At 45.3% G+C, this 19,787-nt stretch overlaps 13 protein-coding genes across 13 annotated transcripts; 5 read left to right on the forward strand and 8 right to left on the reverse strand.

Moving 5' to 3' along the window:
- Positions 1-212: 212 nt before the first annotated feature.
- On the forward strand, positions 213-1,616 carry PUMCH_003365 (uncharacterized protein; the record flags this gene model as incomplete). Its single annotated transcript, XM_063022332.1, has 1 exon — positions 213-1,616. One exon carries the CDS (start codon positions 213-215, stop codon positions 1,614-1,616), a length of 1,404 nt encoding a protein of 467 aa, XP_062878402.1.
- Positions 1,617-1,747: 131 nt separating this feature from the next.
- PUMCH_003366 (uncharacterized protein) lies at positions 1,748-3,856 on the reverse strand (the record flags this gene model as incomplete). Its single annotated transcript, XM_063022333.1, has 1 exon — positions 1,748-3,856. The coding sequence occupies one exon, from the start codon at positions 3,854-3,856 to the stop codon at positions 1,748-1,750; it is 2,109 nt and encodes a 702-aa protein (XP_062878403.1).
- Positions 3,857-4,678: 822 nt separating this feature from the next.
- PUMCH_003367 (uncharacterized protein) lies at positions 4,679-5,695 on the reverse strand (the record flags this gene model as incomplete). Its single annotated transcript, XM_063022334.1, has 1 exon — positions 4,679-5,695. The coding sequence occupies one exon, from the start codon at positions 5,693-5,695 to the stop codon at positions 4,679-4,681; it is 1,017 nt and encodes a 338-aa protein (XP_062878404.1).
- Positions 5,696-6,049: 354 nt separating this feature from the next.
- PUMCH_003368 (uncharacterized protein) lies at positions 6,050-7,141 on the reverse strand (the record flags this gene model as incomplete). Its single annotated transcript, XM_063022335.1, has 1 exon — positions 6,050-7,141. The coding sequence occupies one exon, from the start codon at positions 7,139-7,141 to the stop codon at positions 6,050-6,052; it is 1,092 nt and encodes a 363-aa protein (XP_062878405.1).
- Positions 7,142-7,806: 665 nt separating this feature from the next.
- On the reverse strand, positions 7,807-9,306 carry PUMCH_003369 (uncharacterized protein; the record flags this gene model as incomplete). The annotated part of the gene is made up of 1 exon (XM_063022336.1): positions 7,807-9,306. The coding sequence occupies one exon, from the start codon at positions 9,304-9,306 to the stop codon at positions 7,807-7,809; it is 1,500 nt and encodes a 499-aa protein (XP_062878406.1).
- Positions 9,307-10,048: 742 nt separating this feature from the next.
- On the forward strand, positions 10,049-10,534 carry PUMCH_003370 (uncharacterized protein; the record flags this gene model as incomplete). The annotated part of the gene is made up of 1 exon (XM_063022337.1): positions 10,049-10,534. One exon carries the CDS (start codon positions 10,049-10,051, stop codon positions 10,532-10,534), a length of 486 nt encoding a protein of 161 aa, XP_062878407.1.
- Positions 10,535-10,892: 358 nt separating this feature from the next.
- PUMCH_003371 (uncharacterized protein) lies at positions 10,893-11,363 on the reverse strand (the record flags this gene model as incomplete). Its single annotated transcript, XM_063022338.1, has 1 exon — positions 10,893-11,363. One exon carries the CDS (start codon positions 11,361-11,363, stop codon positions 10,893-10,895), a length of 471 nt encoding a protein of 156 aa, XP_062878408.1.
- A 990-nt stretch (positions 11,364-12,353) lies between these two features.
- PUMCH_003372 (uncharacterized protein) lies at positions 12,354-13,223 on the forward strand (the record flags this gene model as incomplete). The annotated part of the gene is made up of 1 exon (XM_063022339.1): positions 12,354-13,223. The coding sequence occupies one exon, from the start codon at positions 12,354-12,356 to the stop codon at positions 13,221-13,223; it is 870 nt and encodes a 289-aa protein (XP_062878409.1).
- Positions 13,224-13,478: 255 nt separating this feature from the next.
- On the reverse strand, positions 13,479-14,243 carry PUMCH_003373 (uncharacterized protein; the record flags this gene model as incomplete). The annotated part of the gene is made up of 1 exon (XM_063022340.1): positions 13,479-14,243. One exon carries the CDS (start codon positions 14,241-14,243, stop codon positions 13,479-13,481), a length of 765 nt encoding a protein of 254 aa, XP_062878410.1.
- Positions 14,244-14,504: 261 nt separating this feature from the next.
- On the forward strand, positions 14,505-15,146 carry PUMCH_003374 (uncharacterized protein; the record flags this gene model as incomplete). The annotated part of the gene is made up of 1 exon (XM_063022341.1): positions 14,505-15,146. The coding sequence occupies one exon, from the start codon at positions 14,505-14,507 to the stop codon at positions 15,144-15,146; it is 642 nt and encodes a 213-aa protein (XP_062878411.1).
- Positions 15,147-15,939: 793 nt separating this feature from the next.
- On the forward strand, positions 15,940-16,692 carry PUMCH_003375 (uncharacterized protein; the record flags this gene model as incomplete). Its single annotated transcript, XM_063022342.1, has 1 exon — positions 15,940-16,692. One exon carries the CDS (start codon positions 15,940-15,942, stop codon positions 16,690-16,692), a length of 753 nt encoding a protein of 250 aa, XP_062878412.1.
- A 464-nt stretch (positions 16,693-17,156) lies between these two features.
- On the reverse strand, positions 17,157-17,693 carry PUMCH_003376 (uncharacterized protein; the record flags this gene model as incomplete). Its single annotated transcript, XM_063022343.1, has 1 exon — positions 17,157-17,693. The coding sequence occupies one exon, from the start codon at positions 17,691-17,693 to the stop codon at positions 17,157-17,159; it is 537 nt and encodes a 178-aa protein (XP_062878413.1).
- A 332-nt stretch (positions 17,694-18,025) lies between these two features.
- On the reverse strand, positions 18,026-19,261 carry PUMCH_003377 (uncharacterized protein; the record flags this gene model as incomplete). The annotated part of the gene is made up of 1 exon (XM_063022344.1): positions 18,026-19,261. The coding sequence occupies one exon, from the start codon at positions 19,259-19,261 to the stop codon at positions 18,026-18,028; it is 1,236 nt and encodes a 411-aa protein (XP_062878414.1).
- Between the last annotated feature and the right edge of the window lie 526 nt (positions 19,262-19,787).

Here is a 19,787-nt window from a genome sequence, read left to right on the forward strand (position 1 = left end):
AAAGGCATACTACATAAGTTTGTCTTGAAGGGAATTAAAACTGGCTTGTTCTCATTCCAAAAGGCACTATTTAAAAAATTTAATCAAAAATACCTAGTATCGATAAACATTCAACTTTGGTAAGGATAGATACTCTCACGTGACTCGCAGACTTTTACTAACCAACTTTAATTAATCCAAACCAAATCTGAAACTTGATCTCAATTCGCTCAATGTCGAACATTCTCAAGCGAAAAAACGAAGATACAGATACTGCGGCGAAAGACCAATTGAAAAAAAGACTTGCTCTAGACAGCGAACAGCTAGAACTATCAGAAAAGCAACACGAAACAGAACAAACTGCCCCATTAGTGCACGATCCGGATGAAAATGGCGACCAAACACAATATCAAGATCCAGAAACTGACCCAGAAGGCCCTAAAGTGGAATCAAGGGAGTCTAACCTCCCAGAGTCGCACCCTGCCAAACCAATCTACACTGCAAAAGATAAGGAAGACCCCAATCTAAGTCTGGTGCGTATGCTATGTCCAGTGAAGGAGGCCGCTGCGATTGTAGGCAAAAAAGGGGAGAAGATCTCCCATTTGCGAGAAAAAGCGAACGTTCGCATATATATATCTGAGAACCTAAAGAACGTTCCCGAGAGGGTAGTCACGATCAAAGGTTCTGCCGAGAATGTAGCTAGGGCTTTTGGACTCGTCACAAGAACAATTCTAGAAGAGCCAGAAGATGAGCCGGCCTCTGTCTCCAGCAAGCAGTACGTGATGAAGCTACTAGTTCCACACCCAATGGTGGGATATCTCATAGGCAAGGGAGGCCTGAATTTCCGGGAGATTGAGGAGAAGTCTGCTGCAAAGCTCAAAGCTTCAGAACAGCCCATGCCCTTTTCCACAGACAGAATCTTGTCTGTTTCTGGTGTCGCTGATGCAATTCACATCGCACTCTACTTCATCTGCCAGACCATGCTCAGCCAAAAGGATAACGTCAAAAAGCATAAAGTAATATTCTACAACCCCGCAAATGCGCGCCATCACCAGCCTATGGGTCCAGGGCCAATGATGAGTATGCCTATGGGAAATGGTCCTCACCCTTACATGTCCCACTCACTGATGCCAATGCATGGCATGGGACCAGGACCAGGACCGAACGCGGGCATGAACCCGCAAAAACCGTACAATTTCCAAATGATGTTTCAGCCTACAGCGCGTCCGCAATACGACCCTCCCGCGCAACCTATGGGTGCTCCAGTACCCGTGCCTACGCAAAATTCGTTCACAGATGAGCATGGGAACACACTTGTAGGTGATGTTATCACGAATATACCAGTGCAAGTAAGCTCAAACCCAGACAAATTCACACAGGATGTGTACGTTGCAAACATTAACATTGGTTCTGTCATCGGAAAAGGCGGAAACAATATCAAGCAGATCCGGGAAATCAGTACTTGTGCATACGTGAAAATCGAACCGGACATGAACCATTCTATTCTTCTCGGCGGTGGCAGGGGTATGACAAGTGTCCGGAAATTGACCTTGACAGGCACCTACAATGCGATACAATCGGCAATTTATCTAATCAACCAACGTATCTCCTCTGATAAGGAGAGAAATGTTGTTTAAACATACAACAACCTACATTTGCATCTTCAATTTCACTTGCCGTTGTGCTGATATCGGCACACTCATGATACATTAATTTACACATTTATACCCCCCAAAACCGTCAACCTTTTAACCATAAAACTAAATGTTCAAAAATGTCTAACACCCAAACTTGTCATCAACATCGTGACAGCAGAAAGCAACCCTTCTCCCAAGACTAGACCACTGCTAATGATGACCATTTTGATCTTTTGATCCGCTTGGGCCCCGCCATAGCGAATCCATGTATACGCCATTAATCCTCCAACAAAACGGGCTAGAGTAAAGTTTGGTGTGTTGTAGATACCAATACCAACGGCCACGCCATTTGGCAAGTAAACCAAGTACTTGTGGTACTTCCAGCTTTTTGGTGCGGTGTTCTTGATTATGGAAATCAAACCAAAAATGAAGGCAAATAGAAGACAGAACTCATATGCATGGGGAGGAAGGCCCTCTCCAGTAACGAGTCTTGAGCAATCAATCCAAACTACGGCCGTTGGAATTCGAAACGTTTTACTTGGAATCTCATAAACCGAGTTGTACACCTTGTAGATGATGCTGCTCAAAAACACAGAATAGAACGTTCCAATCAATTGTGCAATGAATTGAGCTCTTGGCGAGGCTCCAATCAAATATCCGGTCTTCAAGTCTTGCATCAAATCTCCAGCTTGTTGAGCACCAGCCTCGGCGATTCCACCAGCGACGAGATTGATGAGTATTCTTGCAGGATGATCGCGTGGGATGATCGCGGCAAAAATGAGTTGGGAAAGTTTACCAATTCCGCTAACCGGGTTTAAGTCAGTCTCACCAAGGGCGCGTACGCCTAGAACTGAAAAAAACATGGCAAGAACTAGAGCTGCAACCGTGGCATAATAAGGAATCAAAGCACCGAAAACATGTCTCATTGCCCAGACACAAATTGCAGAAGAAACTATCATACCAGAAATTGTCACATAATTGTCAACTAGGAATTCAGAAGAAACATCAATGACGGAGCTGAAAGACGTGGAGCTTTCAATTCTGCTTCTATAAGTTGCGGTCTCTAAGCCTAGCTCGTTTTGATCGGAGGACAGGTAGCCTTGTTGATTGGAATCAATCAATTTCTCATACCTTTGAGCAGACCACGCTTTGCGGTAGGTGTTGAGAGACTTAATTGTGACCACAATGAAGGAAACCACTGAGTCTGCAATCATAACACTCAAACTGAGCCACAATATCCAGCCCTGGCCACCGGTAACCCAATCATCAATTGGGCCAGGCGCCCAGCCCAAATACTTTGCCATTGGAGCAAGAACAGCCCATCCCAAGACAGCTCCAAATAACATGTATGACACAGAAGGTAAACCCATAATAATACCCTGGCCAATATAGGCTGGAGATGGTTGTAGATTCCATTGGTACAGTTTTGATAGATGAGATCCAAATATGGGTAACTCTCGTAAAATAGGAATGAAGTATGCTGTCAAAGTGTACACGGCGGAAATTCCAAAAGATATCAAAAGAGAACGAATGTTTGACCTGTATTGTTCCTTTTTCGTGTCACAGACATATCCTCTGGAATCCTTGGGGCAGAGCACACCACAGTGGTAGCTGCTCTTTGAGGTGTCAGACTTCGTAGACGCACAATCTACTCGAGAGTCTCTTCTAGCATGTGAAGTCTCCGCATCTTGACTTGCACTAGCTAGATCAGTACCATGGAGAACTGAAATAAGGGTGGCTGTAGCGGAGCCGGACGGAAACGGAAGATTCTCCTTGATAATAACCTGTTTGCGAAGAGTCACAGCGAAAAACACACCGAAAAAAGCCAACCCAAAAGACCAAACCATCAACTGCGACAACGAAAGCGAAATGGTGCTGCCTGTGCCACTCTCATCTGCGGTCAAGAACTTTTCAATGGCAGGAATGATTCCAACCAAGCCATACGCCAAGGGCCCTGTCCCAACAGCAACCGCCACACTTTGGATGTAAACGTTTTCGACATCAGTGAATTTTCTGCTTATTGGAAGCAATCTAAATAATGTGTACCCGAGCAAAGCGGAGGGTAGTGACATCATGGAAACCCAACCAGTCTGTAGACCAAACTGGAAATTCAGAATCAAAACAATGGAGCCTATGAGAAGACCTACCACAGTCGCACGGACCGTGACCTGCGGTAGTCTGATTTTCTCGTCCCATTGAAGGTTTGCGGAGAGATTGTCCTCGGGTTCTGAGAATGACATCAGGTTGCAAAATATCAAAGAGATTCTAGTTTATGAGAAGTTGAAGGGCGCTGAGTGAGCCCAAATACACGATAGATATGAGGTGTTTAGATAGAGAAAGAGAAAGTATTCTTTAACAGGAAAAGATATCGAGAACGGATGAAAAAATGGTTCTCATTGCTAATGGTTTAGATGAGTAAGCTTCGGGTGTGCATGGTGACTGTGGATACTATTGCCGCAATGGGCTAAAAGAGCCGATAAGCGCAAAACGGTTTTTTTTCGTGAGGTAGACGGATGTCGCGGCAATGAGTGTCGTTATCCGATTCAAATGAAAAGAATTTGGTCTGAATTTCTAGCTATTTTTAGATATGGAAGTTGTATTGTCCCTAGTTGTGGATTATACGACAAGGTGAAAAAAGATCGAAGATAAAATCGTGAAACACTTTTCTCAAAACAAGTTAAAAAGTCATCGCGCTTAAAGGAAATCAAGCCGTCTTCAATAAGTAATTTAACGGTTTGCTACATTGTTCATAGATCATCAAAGATCGGAATTTATTATGTGGTGGTAATTCTGACACGAGGTTCCAAGAATTTGCATTTACAAGTCTGTACAACTTATGAATGATACAGCATACCAATGCAAATATCCCTGACGATGAATAGAACACTTCTTGCGCATGGATGCCATAAATGCCTCCGAGTCAGGTAGTTCCTTAAGTAGAGCAGTCACGACCGTCTCAGTCATTCATTCGCCTACTCTCTTGGTCATTGAGATCGATACACACAATGATTTGGGGAATCGAGTCTAAGTTTTGCGTCCTATGAGAATGTAGTTTACACACACTAGTCCTCACCGCTGAGAATATACTTCAAGATATCACTCAAAGTGATAACATTGATCAATTTGCCTTGCTCATCAACCACAAAAAGTCTGTGTAGCCTGGACTTTCTGATCGTATCCATAATTGTGCTCAAACGGTCGTTCAATGTACATGTGTGGACACCTTCGAAGTCCTCTGCTCTTCTCAAAAGCGCATCACCAACAGAAAGGTCCAAATCAGTATACATTCCACCCTTAACGAGTGCCAACACATCGACAGCTTCGTAAACGTTGATTAACTTCTCTTCCTCATTAATGATAGGGATAGAAGACACAGAGTTCTGTGTCAAAAGGTGGATCACCTCAATCACAGGCGTATCCATGGTACATTTGGATATGTGCTTAGGCTCGCACAACTGGCTTATATTCTTCAACGGCTTCAACAACATCTTGGTTTCTCTACAGTTCAAGGCCACAAACTTTAAGATACGGTATTGCGTCAACACCGAGACAACAATCTCACGATGGGTCTTCTCGTCCTCGTCAATCAAAGGTATTCTACGAGCCTTCGACTCCAACATCTTGATGCAGCCTTCGTACAACAGCTTGAATGGATGGATATGTCCTGTCTCAATAGGAGCCACGCCAATGGCCTTCTCGATGTCACGCAACCCATCAAGGGTCAACAGGTCAACGAGATCGAACTTCTCGGGAAATTGGAAGTAATACTGGATGACATTGACAAAGTCACTGGACGTCAATAAGCCTGCGAATCTGGACGTTTTGTTGTTCCACAATGGAGCACTGACAATGTTGTTCTGTAGCAAAATCGTCAAAGATTTCTTCACAAGGAGCGATGTGTCCAACACAACCAACCGGTAGCTGACGGGCAACACATCGTACGATGTTTTGCTTTGGAGAAAAAGACGAATAGCCTTCAATCCTATTTTCTGGTCGTGCTCAATTTGCTCGGGCGAGAGGCTCTCTATATAGTCGTTGGGGGTTGCTGTGGCAGGGACTGCAGCCACAACGTCGGACATATTGGGCTGGCTTTGAGGGTGGGGGATGTGGAGGTGTTTGGTGGAAGGTGATTGTTGGCGATAGAGGTTTAGGAAAGAGAGAGAGAGTATGTGGAGGCACGGGTGTGTAGTCGTTGAGTGGGGAGAACTGTGCAGGTGTTAACGTTAAGTATAACTATTATATCTTGCAATTTTGCAACACACATGAGAGGTGAAATCTTAAGTGATTAGGTTGAGTTCCGCAGAATATAATTATTTAATTCTTTCTTTTATTTCATGTAAGAATCTGACTCTTTTCTCATGCAATCAAGTTAATGTAGTGCAGTACTTCTGTTCTAAAAAAATCTATGAGATTACTAATTAATTATACAACAATTAAGCCCATTTACCCAATAAGGCCATGATACCGGTACCAAAACACATAAGTGCATAGGCCCAAAGCATACGCTTGAATCCACCCTCCAGCTTGAACTCACCAGAGAACAAGAACTCGTGTGCCATCAACTCAATGAGACCAGTGTAGAGCAAAATACCGGCAGAGATCGAGTCGAAGATACCGGAAGCAATTAAAGAAGTGGCAGAACCTGGAGCGTAGGACTCGCGCACACCGAGTCCAATAGCGATAGCGATAGGAGTACAGAGAGTGTAACCAAGAGCCAACAACCATGGAGTCCATCTCTTGTCCTTTGGCCAGAAAATGGCTGCAATACGGGCACCCAAACCCAAACCCTCGAAGAGCTGGTGGAAAACAATGACGGGATACAAGGTTTTGAACTCATCACCACAAACGGCCAAAGTCAATCCGATAAAGACAGAGTGGAAAATAACACCGAACTCCAAGACAAACACATTCAACAATTGACCATAGTACTGCTCCTTATCGGCCTCCTCGAGGTGAGTACCGATGGCCTCTGGGTCTTGATGTTGAGCAGCATGGGAGAAGTGGCTAGGGTATGGCTGAGAAGCTGGTCTGTCAGCGTCAGCTGGGGTGGAGTCTTCATCGGCAGAGTCTTCGTTGTCCTTCTTGACGAAAGTGCTCTCTTCACCGAAGTGAGAGTGGGAGTGCGAAGCGTTACCAACCTTCTTGTCAACAACTCTGAAAGCCATCAACTCAAAGAAAAACAAGGCGAACAAGGTAACCATACAGATAGCGTAGGCGTATGGGTATTCGTGCCATGCATGGCTCAAACATTCAGAAGACAAACTGTCGCTGGCTGGCGAAAGCAAGTGGATGAAGGCAGTAGCGACGATCACACCAGAACCAAAGTATTTGCAGAAAAAGAAAAAATATGGATGCATCTTCAAGAAGGAGTATCTCGAAGATAAAATAGGGAAAAAGGCACCAAATCCAGAGCCAACAAGGATCACGAAAATGGCTGAGATACGGAGACCCATCATACCGTTGTACTCATTTTCACCACACTCGGCTGCATGCTTCTTGATCAAGTCTGTGACGAATTCACTCATAATGGACTATACTGGATAATGAAAAATCCATAATCGGGAAAGACGTGCCATATATATTAGCTTCCATAACCACTGGGGTACTGGCTGCGGTGATGAGTGCTGTGTGCAGATGCATGTTCTGAGGCTCATAACTGAACTCATTAAGGACAACAACCACTCAGGTCGTTTTCAACGGCAGCGAGTTTTGCATAGATGGATTGGGTTGGGTTTGGAGACGTTTTTTTGATACTCGGCTATTTTCAATTGCAAAGCTCGTCCATTGGACTTTGTGGATTGGGCGCTGGTGATATGAAACAATGGATCCTAATTAGGTACATATGCATTTTTCAGCCGTGCATGCACTCCCACCCGTTCTGAAGAAGACGGTTTGCACCCAATTCGGAGTTAATTCCATCTACTTGGACGATTCCCCAGGATACATTGGCTTTCTCTTCGGAACCTCCACAGTATCCAATGACGTGGTGGTGTTTAGATCCTGGTAACCACCACTGTCGATTTGATGCATGATGATGCAGGACCACCTCATTAACTACTGATGCGTTTGGCGTAGCCTGGAATGCCGGACCAATAAAGATGATTGGAGAACACTTCAAAAATCGTAGTAGGTGTAGATTTTCCTATCTTTCCGGAGAAAATAGGCTTTTGGCTTTTTAGTGCCGTTGTGGTTAAAACTTGCACCAACGAAATCCAACGACGCACCAGCGGGCCCATAACCAAAGAAGCAGACCGGCTGTGGAGAGAACCCCTTCGAATATAATCCAGTTGTAGTAATCATGTTTTGTTCCAGCATTGATCACAAGGGACCCGATGTACATCCCGAGAATCACTAAGAATGCTAGCAGAAAGTAGAGCATACCATAATACTTCCCGAATTGAGTTGCGGGACAGATCTGACCTAAACAGGATGCGATGAGACTAATGAGTGACGCATTCATGCAGCCGTACATAACCGTAAAGGTGTAAAGTAGCGGGAGCAGACTGTTGGCGGGAAGGAGAATCGCCCATATGCAAATAGTCTGTAGTACATTGCCAGCTAGCATTACGTTGAAACGGCCATAACGGTCAGCTAGAAATCCGGTGACAACTCTCGAGGGGATGCCGCTCAAGTTGATCACTGTAAGCAATAAGTATGCTTTCTTTTCTGGTACTCCAAAGGACAAGGCAAACGAGGCGAGGTAGGTTAAAACAGTTAACGAGTTCACCTCGTTGGCAAATGTGGCAAGACAAATAACCACGAACTTTGTGTCCAAGAATAATTTGAAGTTTACGAAGTCAAAGAAGGACTTCTTTTTCTCGGCTGCAGTGTCTTCCTCCGAAACCTCCACCGATAGAATATTCTCGGCATTTTTGTGGTTCTCAGCACGAAAATTATCACTCTGGATTTGAATTTCCTCCTCATCCCTTTCGGCTTTCGCATTTGGGTTAAAGCCCGGGCGCTCTTTGATTAGTAAAATTGAAATCGCCATACTGGTCAAGCAGATAAATGCAAGAATCCGCAATGCCCACTTGAAACCTAACTGTAAATATAATTTGGGAAGAGCAAGGGCAAAAATAGTCGATCCAACAAGACTGCCCGCCGAAGCCATAGATAATGCCATTCCACGCTTTTTCAAAAACCAGTGTGACAACACACCCATCAATGGAGACATTGCCAAAGATGATCCAAAAGCAGTGAGAATACTGAAAGAAAGCAAAAACTGCCATAGCTCTTCCAGCTCTGCAGTTGCCATGAGGCCCAGGAAGATACATACTGTAGCTGCAATAAGGAGTCTTTTGGCACCAAACTTATCAAAAAAGCCTCCAAAAACAACTCCTCCGAGGTACATGATGGCTAAATGGAGCGAGAAGACCCAATTTACTGTGCTCAGTTTGTATTGGCTTAGTTGATGGGTCGAAACGTACGTCTGAATTGCGCCCATAGCATTGGGTATTCCAAAGTCTACAATAAGGCCACAGAAGGATCCCAAAAGCACTTGGTATGCATCAATTCCTCCGTCTGGGAAAGCATCTGGATCGGATTCCAGTGAATACATAACATTCTCAGTTTGCAGAAGAGACGAATTATTCTGTCTTCTTTGCGAAAGATTTTGATTCAAAGAAGACAGTTGTTGAATAGCAGAGGATCCCATCATTGGGCCCAATTCAATAATTTGTGTAGCAGACATTATGGTTCTTACGTTTGATTATACTATGGAATGCCAGCCACAAGACAGATTATTGAACTCTTGTTTCTGTTATAATTAGGCGATGCCGATAACAGAAATCTGCGAAAACCCCACAATTTATGTATTGATCGGTTAGGATTCCGATCGGAGAGTTGTTTCCGAGCTCGTGGATAATTTCCCCATCCTGCAAATTGCAGTCTTGCAGACTGACGTTTCAGATAATGCGGAAGTACACATAGGGAAACGGCTTCCGAGAGGTGAGCCACAGAAATAAAGAGGGGCTTACACATTTTCGTATTTTCGTTTTTTCTCTTGAAGGTTTTAGCAATAAAATAGAAGTGTTCTGATGATAGCAATATTTATAAGGTTATTGTTGACCGTGTTCAAAACGACGTAAGCAAAGACAGTAGAGACAGTCAACGTAGGCAATAGACAATGGGGGAATTAAATGGAGAATATTCATCCATTATCAGTTTTCTTCAAATTCAGCTAGGTTGGGTCACGTTTATGATTGAGCGCATACCGTAGTGCCAGAGACAGAGATCAATCTATTGTTATTCCTTTGAAAATGACAAGGGAAGATTTTCAAGTTTGGTCAATGACGCTGGAAAAAAGGGTTGCATTCTAACATCCGTGTTTATATTAAGCTCTACACCAAGTGACTTCTTCTTTTTTTGTCCTTTTCTCCCTTCATTTGGCCTACCCCATTCTTTACTCCACACGTCTAAATATCTGTTCACTAATGTCTGAGACACCTGCATTATCGCTCAAAGAGCGCCTCGAAAATGCTAGGAAGAAGTACGAGGAAATCAAGAGTAGAAGATCAACCCCATTGTCCCTACATACCTCCTCCATTGCGCCTGGAAGCGATGAATCAACGTCAGTGGTGTCAGAACAACTCCGGACTGAAAACGAGGACTTAAAGAGCCAAATCAAAGAACTCAATAGTACAGTTGAACAACAAAAGGCAACCATTAAGAAACTCCGTAATGAAGCCACAGAGCTCAAGCTCGATCGGATGGATTTAGAGGAACGGATTGGTGAACTAGAGGAGGAAGTAAAGTCTCTACAGCCGCAACAGAAAGCACAAGGATTCAAGGATACGAGCATTCAATTGCTGGAGCTGAAGCCGAAAGCAGTGGTCGATTTCAAAGACCAGATCATGAAGTGGAAGGACTGGCAGGTGGATATGCGTACGTGGAATACAGCCACTCGAGCTGAGGTCTAGGGTGTGTGAAGTAGATCAAGTAAATTCTGCTAGTCTGAAAAACAATAAAAGTTTATAGGATAAATAGTCCCAGCAGCAAGCGGCTCTGGAAATGGTGAATAATCACTCTCGGACCAATACATCTACAAGTAAGCGACAATTTGAAATGAAAAATACGTTCAACTGCAACATTTTCAGTATCACTGAACATACTAGAGCATGCTCTTTTGTTCCTGGATATCACTAAGATAATGTACTAAGATAATGTATTCAATAGGCGAATTCTAAGTATAACGAACACCCTGAACAAAGCCTACCTTGTGTCTCCACGCCTACACTGTCACAACTTGATTTTATACATTCTATTTACATGAACCCATTACTTTACACGACACAAGGCCATTCCAGCCAAGCCCTTCTTGGCGGCCTCCTGGACCTCCATGATCTCCGTGGGCAGTGTGCGCACGAAAATCACCTCTGCGGGCTGCAAAGGCTGGACAAAACGCACGGCTAGTCCCGAAGCCAATGCTCTGATCTCCGTGGAGGTCATGTTGACCTTTCTGCCAGGCCTCAGGATCATCGAGATCTCTCTGATCACAGGAGTGTTCTTTCTGTACTTCAAGTCCACCCACAAACGGCGCGTGGCAATGTTGTCGGGAGTGACATCGACAGGTTTCTGGTCAGGACCGCTGGTGGAGCCCTTTTGAACAGAAGACAAGAAGCCTTCTCTGTAGAGACCTAATGCTACTTGTAGATGCATACGGGAGAAGGGGATGGAGGTTTTGGCGATGTTGACATGGCTGCAGTTTTTCAAGTGCGCACACAAGTTTGACAAGTGCACCAACGACATTTTGTGGAGTTGTGGGAGGTGGAAGGTCTGGGGTGTAGAAGGGTAAGTGACAGGGTGAAATTTCTCTAAGTGGTGCACTCTGCAGGAAAGGCCTGAGAGTATGGGAAAGAAGATGGGAGTAGTGAGGAAATGGAAAAATGGCGAGAAGGGTGAGGTGAAAATTTTGTGTTTGGAAAATTGGCGCTTTGTTTTATTCGTTCGTGTTGTGAACTTTTGGTCTGGATGGTTTGGCAAGGCAGCTTTGTGAAGTCTGTGAGTTGTGGAGGAGACTGGTGAGCGAAGAGAATAAAGCTCTTTTGCGAGCAATAAAACTTGCCTCACTTTTCTTTTTCCTTTTTCGTTTTTAATTCTTATTCTTTTTTCTTTTTCAGTTCCAGTTTCCAGGCGAGAAATATATGAAACTCACCAGTTGAAATGCTCCGGAGATTGGTCGCCGTTAAAGTCCAATGGAATCACTAAAGAAATTCCCATGGAAGAGTCTCGTATAACACAAAGAGAGAAACAGCGATTACAGCTCAATTTTTTAACTCTATTTATTGCGATTGACTTGGGCAATCTAGTCCCACTGGCCGATCCTGGCACCAAGTGATCCATTACAATCACATCTGCACCCAAATAGAAGTAAAATAATAATTTTCTTCACTTTTTATGAAAAGGGTTTTAGAAAATCCCAACAATCATCTTATGTCTTGTACCTGGTATCTCGGACCGACCCGCTTACACACCTCCCGAATAGATTCCGAAGGCAAGCCGAATACGGTAATGACCGATGATAACCACCTTCAAAATAAACTCTAATATTTCGCCGTCAGAATTCAGCAACCGTGCGCTTCTTATCTGTGGCAAAAAACTCTAGATTGTCTATTGGTCGCCCTCAACCACGCCACTGTGTACCCACTAGTATATATACAAGGCCTTCTCACTACATCCCATATACATACCACCACTGATATCATACACTTCACATACTCACCCAAATAAACACACAGAATGCTTTCTATCATTGGCAGCACCGCCTCTGTGGGCCTTGCAAGAACGTTGGCCAGTCCAAATCTCTACAACTTGGCCAGAATGCAACATCCAGTAATGAGGTCGCTTTCCACATTCAGAAGCCAAATGAAGAAAAACACACAGCCTGTTTCGATAAGCGCTGCCAGATACCATCTGATGCGTAACTATCCACACAGAAAACGGGGCGGTAGACTCCGCCCTTTATTTTTCATGTTCCTTGCCTCTTGGGGACTCCTTCTTTTCGTCACGTCTAGGGTGGACAGAAAGGCTCCAAAGACATCCTTTTCGCAGAGAGAGTACGAGTCATACGAAAAGGAGTCCGGGTTGAAACGTAGAACCAAGTTGATTACCCCAGAATTGAAGGAGAGATACAAGTTTTTCGCCGTGCCATTTTCGTCCGACGATAACAAGAGCACCCAGGCGCTCGCCAAGGCTTTGAATCCTACCATCCCTCAAAAAGTGATTGACCCGGCTGCTCTCGTGCACAAGGAGATTGCAGAGGAGGGTAAATACTCGTACTTGTTGGAAGAATTGAAGGCCACTGGCCGCCAGTTTCCCCCTGGTTTGGTCACCGCTCTTGTCAAGCAAGAGATCCAGTTGTTTACCAATACTACCAAGGGCCAATTTGAGACCAATATTGTTTTGTTGAACTACCCGCAGACCACCGAGGAAGCCATCAAGTTTGAAAACGACGTCTCCGACTTCGAAGCCTGCGTCGTTACCCCTGAAGACTATAATAGAATCAGCACCGAAGCAGATGAGAGCACGAAACGTAAGATTGATAACGTCTACGGATACTTCGATATTTTGAACAAGTTCAAGAAGCTAGGCCAGGGTGTGTTGGAGTAGATCTGCAGACCATCATTTGTACATAGACTGCTTTGTTGCAGTACCCATGAGATCACTTGCATCGATTTGTTCTAGCTGAGCCTTTCTCCAAATATTTATCTGAATGCATTAATGAATAAGTATCTATAACATTTAGTTTTATCATCACACGCAACTACAAGAGGAATACCTTCAGGCTGCTATAAGAAGATCACAGCCAATATTTTTGATTTCTAGTTCGTTCATATACACCCAATTATTTCTATTGTCTATAGCCTACTCCAGGAAGAAGTCCTCTGGCACCTCATAGTAGAGGCCCACATTCTTTGCAAAGTTCCGGTCGTCAGCCAGATGATCGCCTTCACGACCAGCAGCATCTCCAACATACAAACTCTTTTCCATATCGACCTCGTACTCGTCACCTAGCGCGCCTCTCAAATACGTCTCTAGAGCCTCCCACATCCCTGTTTGCGGCTTCCGGGTATGAAAATGCTCCTCTTCGCCACTTCTCATTGTGTGTGAGCGGCCAGGACGTCCTGATGCCGCGAAAACCAACACGGGTGCTCCTTTCAACGTCGTATCTAGTGCCGTGAGAATCTGAGTGATCTTGATAGTGAAGTTGCGATACGATTTTGACGTCTGTGTCAGATTCTCAGACACAGATATGCTTCCCTGATTGGTGAAGATCACCATCAAATACCGCTCGACTGCAATTTTCTGTTGTAGCACTGGGAGAATTGTATCTGTCCGAAACTTCCAGTCATGAGGCCCACGGCCAAATTTGATCCCGGACCGAGTACATATTAATGTGTCATCCATGTCGAAAGCTGCCACTTTGATTTTCTTGTTGTCATTTTGAAGATGTTCTTCGAAGAAAGCCTTGAAGTCGTCTTTTGGCGGAAGACAACTGACCAAATGGGAGCCTGTGACCTTACAGCGGCCCCCATTCGGTTTCTTTATTGACGGCAGTGTTTTTGGCTCTGCTACAGAACCGTTTTCTGCTTTTTTGGCGCTCTTACTCAATAATTGTGTGATATCCATCTTGAAAGTAGTCGATCCGATCTGAAAAATTAGATAGTCAGGTATACTGAAAGCAACTGGATACAAAACTTGAATTGCAACAGGGAGACTATGAAAATAAATCGAGAATATCGCACAATATTATTTTTTCTCAGAGTCTATACTGAGAAAGACGTAAATTTCTGGTAATATGTAGCCCTCATCACATCTTATCTCATCTTCCCCAGATTCCTCCTATCGCTAATACATGTGGAACAGCCATACCCCACGAAAGGCCCCCTAATGTCGGAGAAAACTTCCGTAGACCAGTATGGACGTAAAACATGGAACGTAGAAGCGTACGAAAAGGAGGCTGGCCGGAAAAGAGCGCTCGACGCGGACTCATCGTCGTCCAATGCAAAACTTCTAAAGAACAAGACTGTTCTCGAACAGAGACAGAATTTGATTGATCTGTCGGTGCTGGCAGTCAAGTCACATACACTCATTGGTGCGGATGCTGCGTCGACGCTGACAACTTACGGAAAAAACAAGCGATTTGGGTTCTTTTGTCCAGTGTGTGATCTCTCCTTCAGAGACACCCTAGCTCTCGTAGACCACATCAATCTGCCACAACATGCTAAGAAAGTGGCCAAAGTAAATGGTGCTAATAGTGGGGAGGGGGAATTGTTGGCAGATGGGGTTCGTAGAGCCACAGTCGAGCAGGTGGCCCAGACCATCGAGGAGCTAGTGAAGAGGCTGTGGCAGCAGAAGGTCTCCAGCGGGTCTGTCGAGAGTCTTCAAGAACGAGTTCGCAAGCGGGAGAAGTTCGAGGCTGACCGGGCGCGGTTACGGGCCGTTAAGAGAAAAGAAGCGGCAGAGAAGGCGGAACCCACCGAGATGGGGAAATTGATGGGGATCGAGGGCTTTGGAACCACGAAACGGTGATGGGGTGACTCTGAGGTAGTTCTGTCTCGAATTGAATGTTACTATGGACTCTCTGGCCACAGATGAACCGTCTCTCTTGACAATAGCATCAATTCTGAGAGCGTAAAGTTGCAAGTGAGAATCTCTTTATTCACGACTAAATCCACATTTTAGAAGATGAGAGCTTTCGCAATCATAGCTCTCCTAGATTTAGGCAAATCACAGGCTCATTCATGATGGTCTCCTTCATACTTTACTCATGTAGAGAGACACTTCAGGACAAGGTCAATCAAGATGTCTGTGACCAAAAATTGCATTTGAGACTAAGTATTTTTTGCGAGCATGATAATACATTTATTGTACGCACATGGATACATTTATGATCTACATATCATTACATTTGCTGTACATATATCAATGCAGTTATTGTACACATTTCAATGAAGTTATTGTACTCATAGCAATCCATTTATTGTCTTTGTATTAATAATTTATTAAGAATTTTCTTGTACGCACTTGAATTACATCTCGTCGTTCTTTCCACCACTTAATTTATCTCGACGTACCCTTCCCACACACCATAGGCGCCATGTGGAAACCACGACAAACAGCCAACAAAAAAAATACAAATATTCCTAATTTCCCCAAACCTGTCCAAATCTAAAATTCCCCTTCTCATCCCCTCCAAACGCCGCCCCCATCCGCACCTCCAACTCTCCTCCCACCCCGGCTCTGCCTGGCCTCCCTGCACACCCCCCTCGACCAATGAAAAACAGGTCTATTACACCCACCTCCACAACACACTGTCCCTGCCATGGTCAAGTTTACCTTCAGCGTGCCCCTCGGGGCCTTGTTCAAATACAGGCCAGCCAAGTTCAACGCCCTGCTCGAAAAGGAAATCAGAGCCAAGTTGGACTCGTTACCTTCGGTGTCTAAAATCTACACCAATCCAGATGGCTCGCCCAGAGTTCCCTCCGACAACGAGTTCAGAACGATCGCCGAGTTGCAGAACATGTACTACCAAAGAAACATGTCGTTGTGGAACTTCATTTTGCCCGGCATTCCCAGAGAACAGGCCGAGTTGTTCAGAGACAACAGCCAAGACTTACAGAACTTCCAGTTCGTCAGCAAGGACGCCGGTAAGATCATCGACAAGATTCCTTACAAGGACGAGGCTACAGGAGAGCTAAAATGGCGCATTGTCCGCGAGACCGAGAAGGCCGAGGGCTGGGAGATCCCCTACTTCTACATTGTGTTGCCTGCGTTCGTTTACCTTGCCTATGCCAAATACACCTCGCACAAGAGAAAGCAGGAGCTTGAAGGTCCAGCCTGGGCCGAGAAGGAGTTGCGTTTGAGAGCCATGGAGGAGTACTTCCACGGCGACACAGAGAAGGCCAAGAAGTTCTTGTCCGACGAGGGCAAGTCCGAGAGAGAGATCAAGGACAGAGACGATTTGGTGGTCGCTCGTATTTTGGCCGGTGACTACGACCGTTTGGGTCAATTGAAGAAGAAGCAGCCTGTTGTGGCACTTCCTGAGGCCACTCCTCATGAGAACATCCACGTTTAGAGGGCGTTCAGGGGGCCAATGCATATATTTTCACATGTCGCGTGGGTGTCGCCACTGGAGCGGTGCAGATGACATATATTCCATCATTATAGCGAAATACACTATTGGACTTAGTTTCGGGGTACGGTGGTGAACGTGCATTGTAGATATGTGAATCTAGTTCCGATGGATTCTGAATATTATTGTGAATATTGTGCTTGTTGATCGAGTCAAATCCATTTGATTTTTAAAGGCAATATGAAGCAGTAGTTGGAGTGATCGTAGTTCTCGTCCATGACACCATTCAACTCTAACTCTAACAAGGGCCATAAATTCCAATTGCAAAGAATTACGAATTGCTAGGTTCTCCTTTTTTTTTGCCCGGTCATGAAAATATCCTATTTCACTCAAAATCTCTACCTATTGTAGCACAGGAAACGTGTATTGAAAGTCCTAACTATAAACATGAAAAGTCCGAACCGAACTTACTCTTGGATCTCGCCACACTCCTCGATCACAACAGGAGCTCTAAGGGAACCGCTGTTGGAACCCTGGGCCTCAATGGCCTTGATCACATCCATACCCTCGATGACCTCACCGAAGACAACGTGGGCACCATCCAACCATGGACATGGAACAGTGGTGATGAAAAACTGCGAGCCGTTGGTGTTTGGACCAGCGTTGGCCATGGACAACAAACCGGGTCTGTCGTGCTTCTTGGCAAAGTTCTCGTCGGCAAACTTCTCACCGTAGATGGACTTACCGCCGGTACCGTTGCCGCGGGTGAAGTCACCACCTTGCAACATAAAGCTTGGGATCACTCTGTGGAAGGCCGACTTGGCGTAACCGAAACCCTTCTCGCCAGTGCACAAGGCTCTGAAGTTCTCGGCGGTCTTTGGAACGACATCGGAGAACAACTCGAACTTGATAGGAGATTGCTTGACACCGCCAATAGAGGTCGTGATGTAGACCTTGGAGGCGGCGGAGGCGGATTGGGAGAAGGCTCTGACGGATCTCAACATTGTAGGAAAAGAAGTGGTAGTAGTTGGTGGAGGTAGTGGGTACAGGAGTGAAAAATCCGGGGTTCCAGTGGAGAGGAGAATTGGGGGGTGGGAATTGTGGAAGGATAGGATCTGTAAAAAGTACAATTGTGCTTTCTCATTTGTTCTGCATTTTTCTATTCTCTAATTTGTTTTTTTCTTTTTGTTTGGGCCATAGTAATTCTTATTTTACCTTCTTTTCGTGGTTATCAAACGTTCACTTCATTTACAACTCAATCCCTTTGGTTCTACAGTTTTTTTTCCGATACAGAGTTGCTATATCATCCATACATAAAATGAGCCACTCACATATCCTAGAAGCTCAACAAATCAACTTCGCCGGAGTCGCTTGGCCCAGCGGTCTTTTGCACAGGTGCAGGGGCTGCAGGTTTGTTCGAAGTGAAGTCAGAGAATAAATCGTCATTGTTGTGCTGGGGCACGGCTGCGCGAGCAGGAGCACTGGTGGTAGTAGCTTTTGGTGCTGTAGCAGTCTTGGTTTTGGCGCTCGAGAATAACGATGAAAATGCATCGTTACTTGGCTTAGCTGGGCCGGAGGAGACACGAGATGCGCTCTGATTGTAGCTTTGCTGATGCGTTTGGACAGGTAGGTCATACTGTGGGCGCTGTCCACCAGCCGGTTGAGAAACATAGAGGTTTGCCAAGTTATTAGTAAGCGAAGCCGTGTTGTTGGTCAGAGATGGCGCACTTTGGAAATCATCAAAGTCGTCATCGTCGTCGTCGTCAGCGGCAACATGAGCGGTGGGAGCGGCCTGTTTGGATGGAGCTGCACTAAAGTCCATCAAGTCACCCAACAAGTCTTGCTCAGGCACGACGGGCTGAGGTTTGCTCTTCACTGGCAGGGCAGACAGCCTTGCGTGAGCAGCCGAGGACGATGTGGTTGGCTTGGATGTGCGGGATGACGAAGAAGGAGCAGCCTCGACGTCGTATTCTTCGAAGTTGTTGTCACCTCCGGTAGCGCCGTTCTTGTATGCATCGGCGGGATCATCGTATCTGGCGCCAAACACACCACCATCGCCGTAAACCCTATTGGTGAAGTCTTCGTCACTGCCGCCGCCTCCGTATCCGCTAGAGTATCCAGCACCACTGTAGCTTTCGCTGGAGGTGTGGTTGCCGCCATTGCCGAACTTCTTGGAGTTGGCACGGGCCTTTTTACGCTCCAGTCTGACCAATGCATCGTCGTTCAACAAGTTCACCAAGTTCTTGGACCTGTTTCTCACATTGATACCCTGGTCTCTTCCCTTGGAGTCAATATAGTGGAATGACTTCAACATGTTGATGATGGAAAGATTGGCCCGGATGTCGTCGATGATACGCTCGGACCCGTTCTTGATCAAATAGTCCAACAACTGCAACGACTTGTAGATCTGTCTCCACTCGTTGGCCGCCTTCTCGGTGAATCTTCTGAATATGAAACTGAGAATCTCTTCTCTCTCTCTATAGTTATATGTGCCGGCAGCGATCTGTGCCATGAGTGTGGTGGGACAACCCCATGGTTCGTTGTTGGTTGCCTCACGGACCTTGGTTTCCATTTCGGAAAGGTTCAATGCCACTGTTCATGTTAGTGTGTGTTAATGGTGGAAAGGGCTTACTTTGGTGAGAGCTGATGAATTCTCGCAGTCAAATGCTACACCAGAAAAAAAAATCCATCGGGAAATGGAGCGGATATCAGCCCCCTTTTATATTCAGAGATTGCTGGAAACTGTATCACAAAGTCAACTCTTACTGTAGAGAGCAACTCTCGCAACGCGGGAAAATTACATACCATTCTGCACCTTACGCACGTACGCCTTGACGTCGTACAAATTGATGTTCTTGGAGGCGTCTTTGAGGAAGTCCATTGGAACTGTGATTATGCTCACCAGGTAGTATTCACTGATACATGGGCAAGGGTGAGGCTGCCTGCAGGTGTGGAGGGACGGGAAGCTGGTGTCAAAAGTGTGCGATTCTGGGAGTAAAAAAAAAAATTAGGGGAGATTGAAAGCGCTCGAAAATTAATGCATGTTATATTGTATGATTTATTTAGGCGCAGCTTGGCAAACGAAGGGTGTCTGGCGC

This window comes from Australozyma saopauloensis, chromosome 4, assembly GCF_035610405.1.
Source record: "Australozyma saopauloensis chromosome 4, complete sequence".
NCBI classification, from domain to species: domain Eukaryota; kingdom Fungi; phylum Ascomycota; class Pichiomycetes; order Serinales; family Metschnikowiaceae; genus Australozyma; species Australozyma saopauloensis.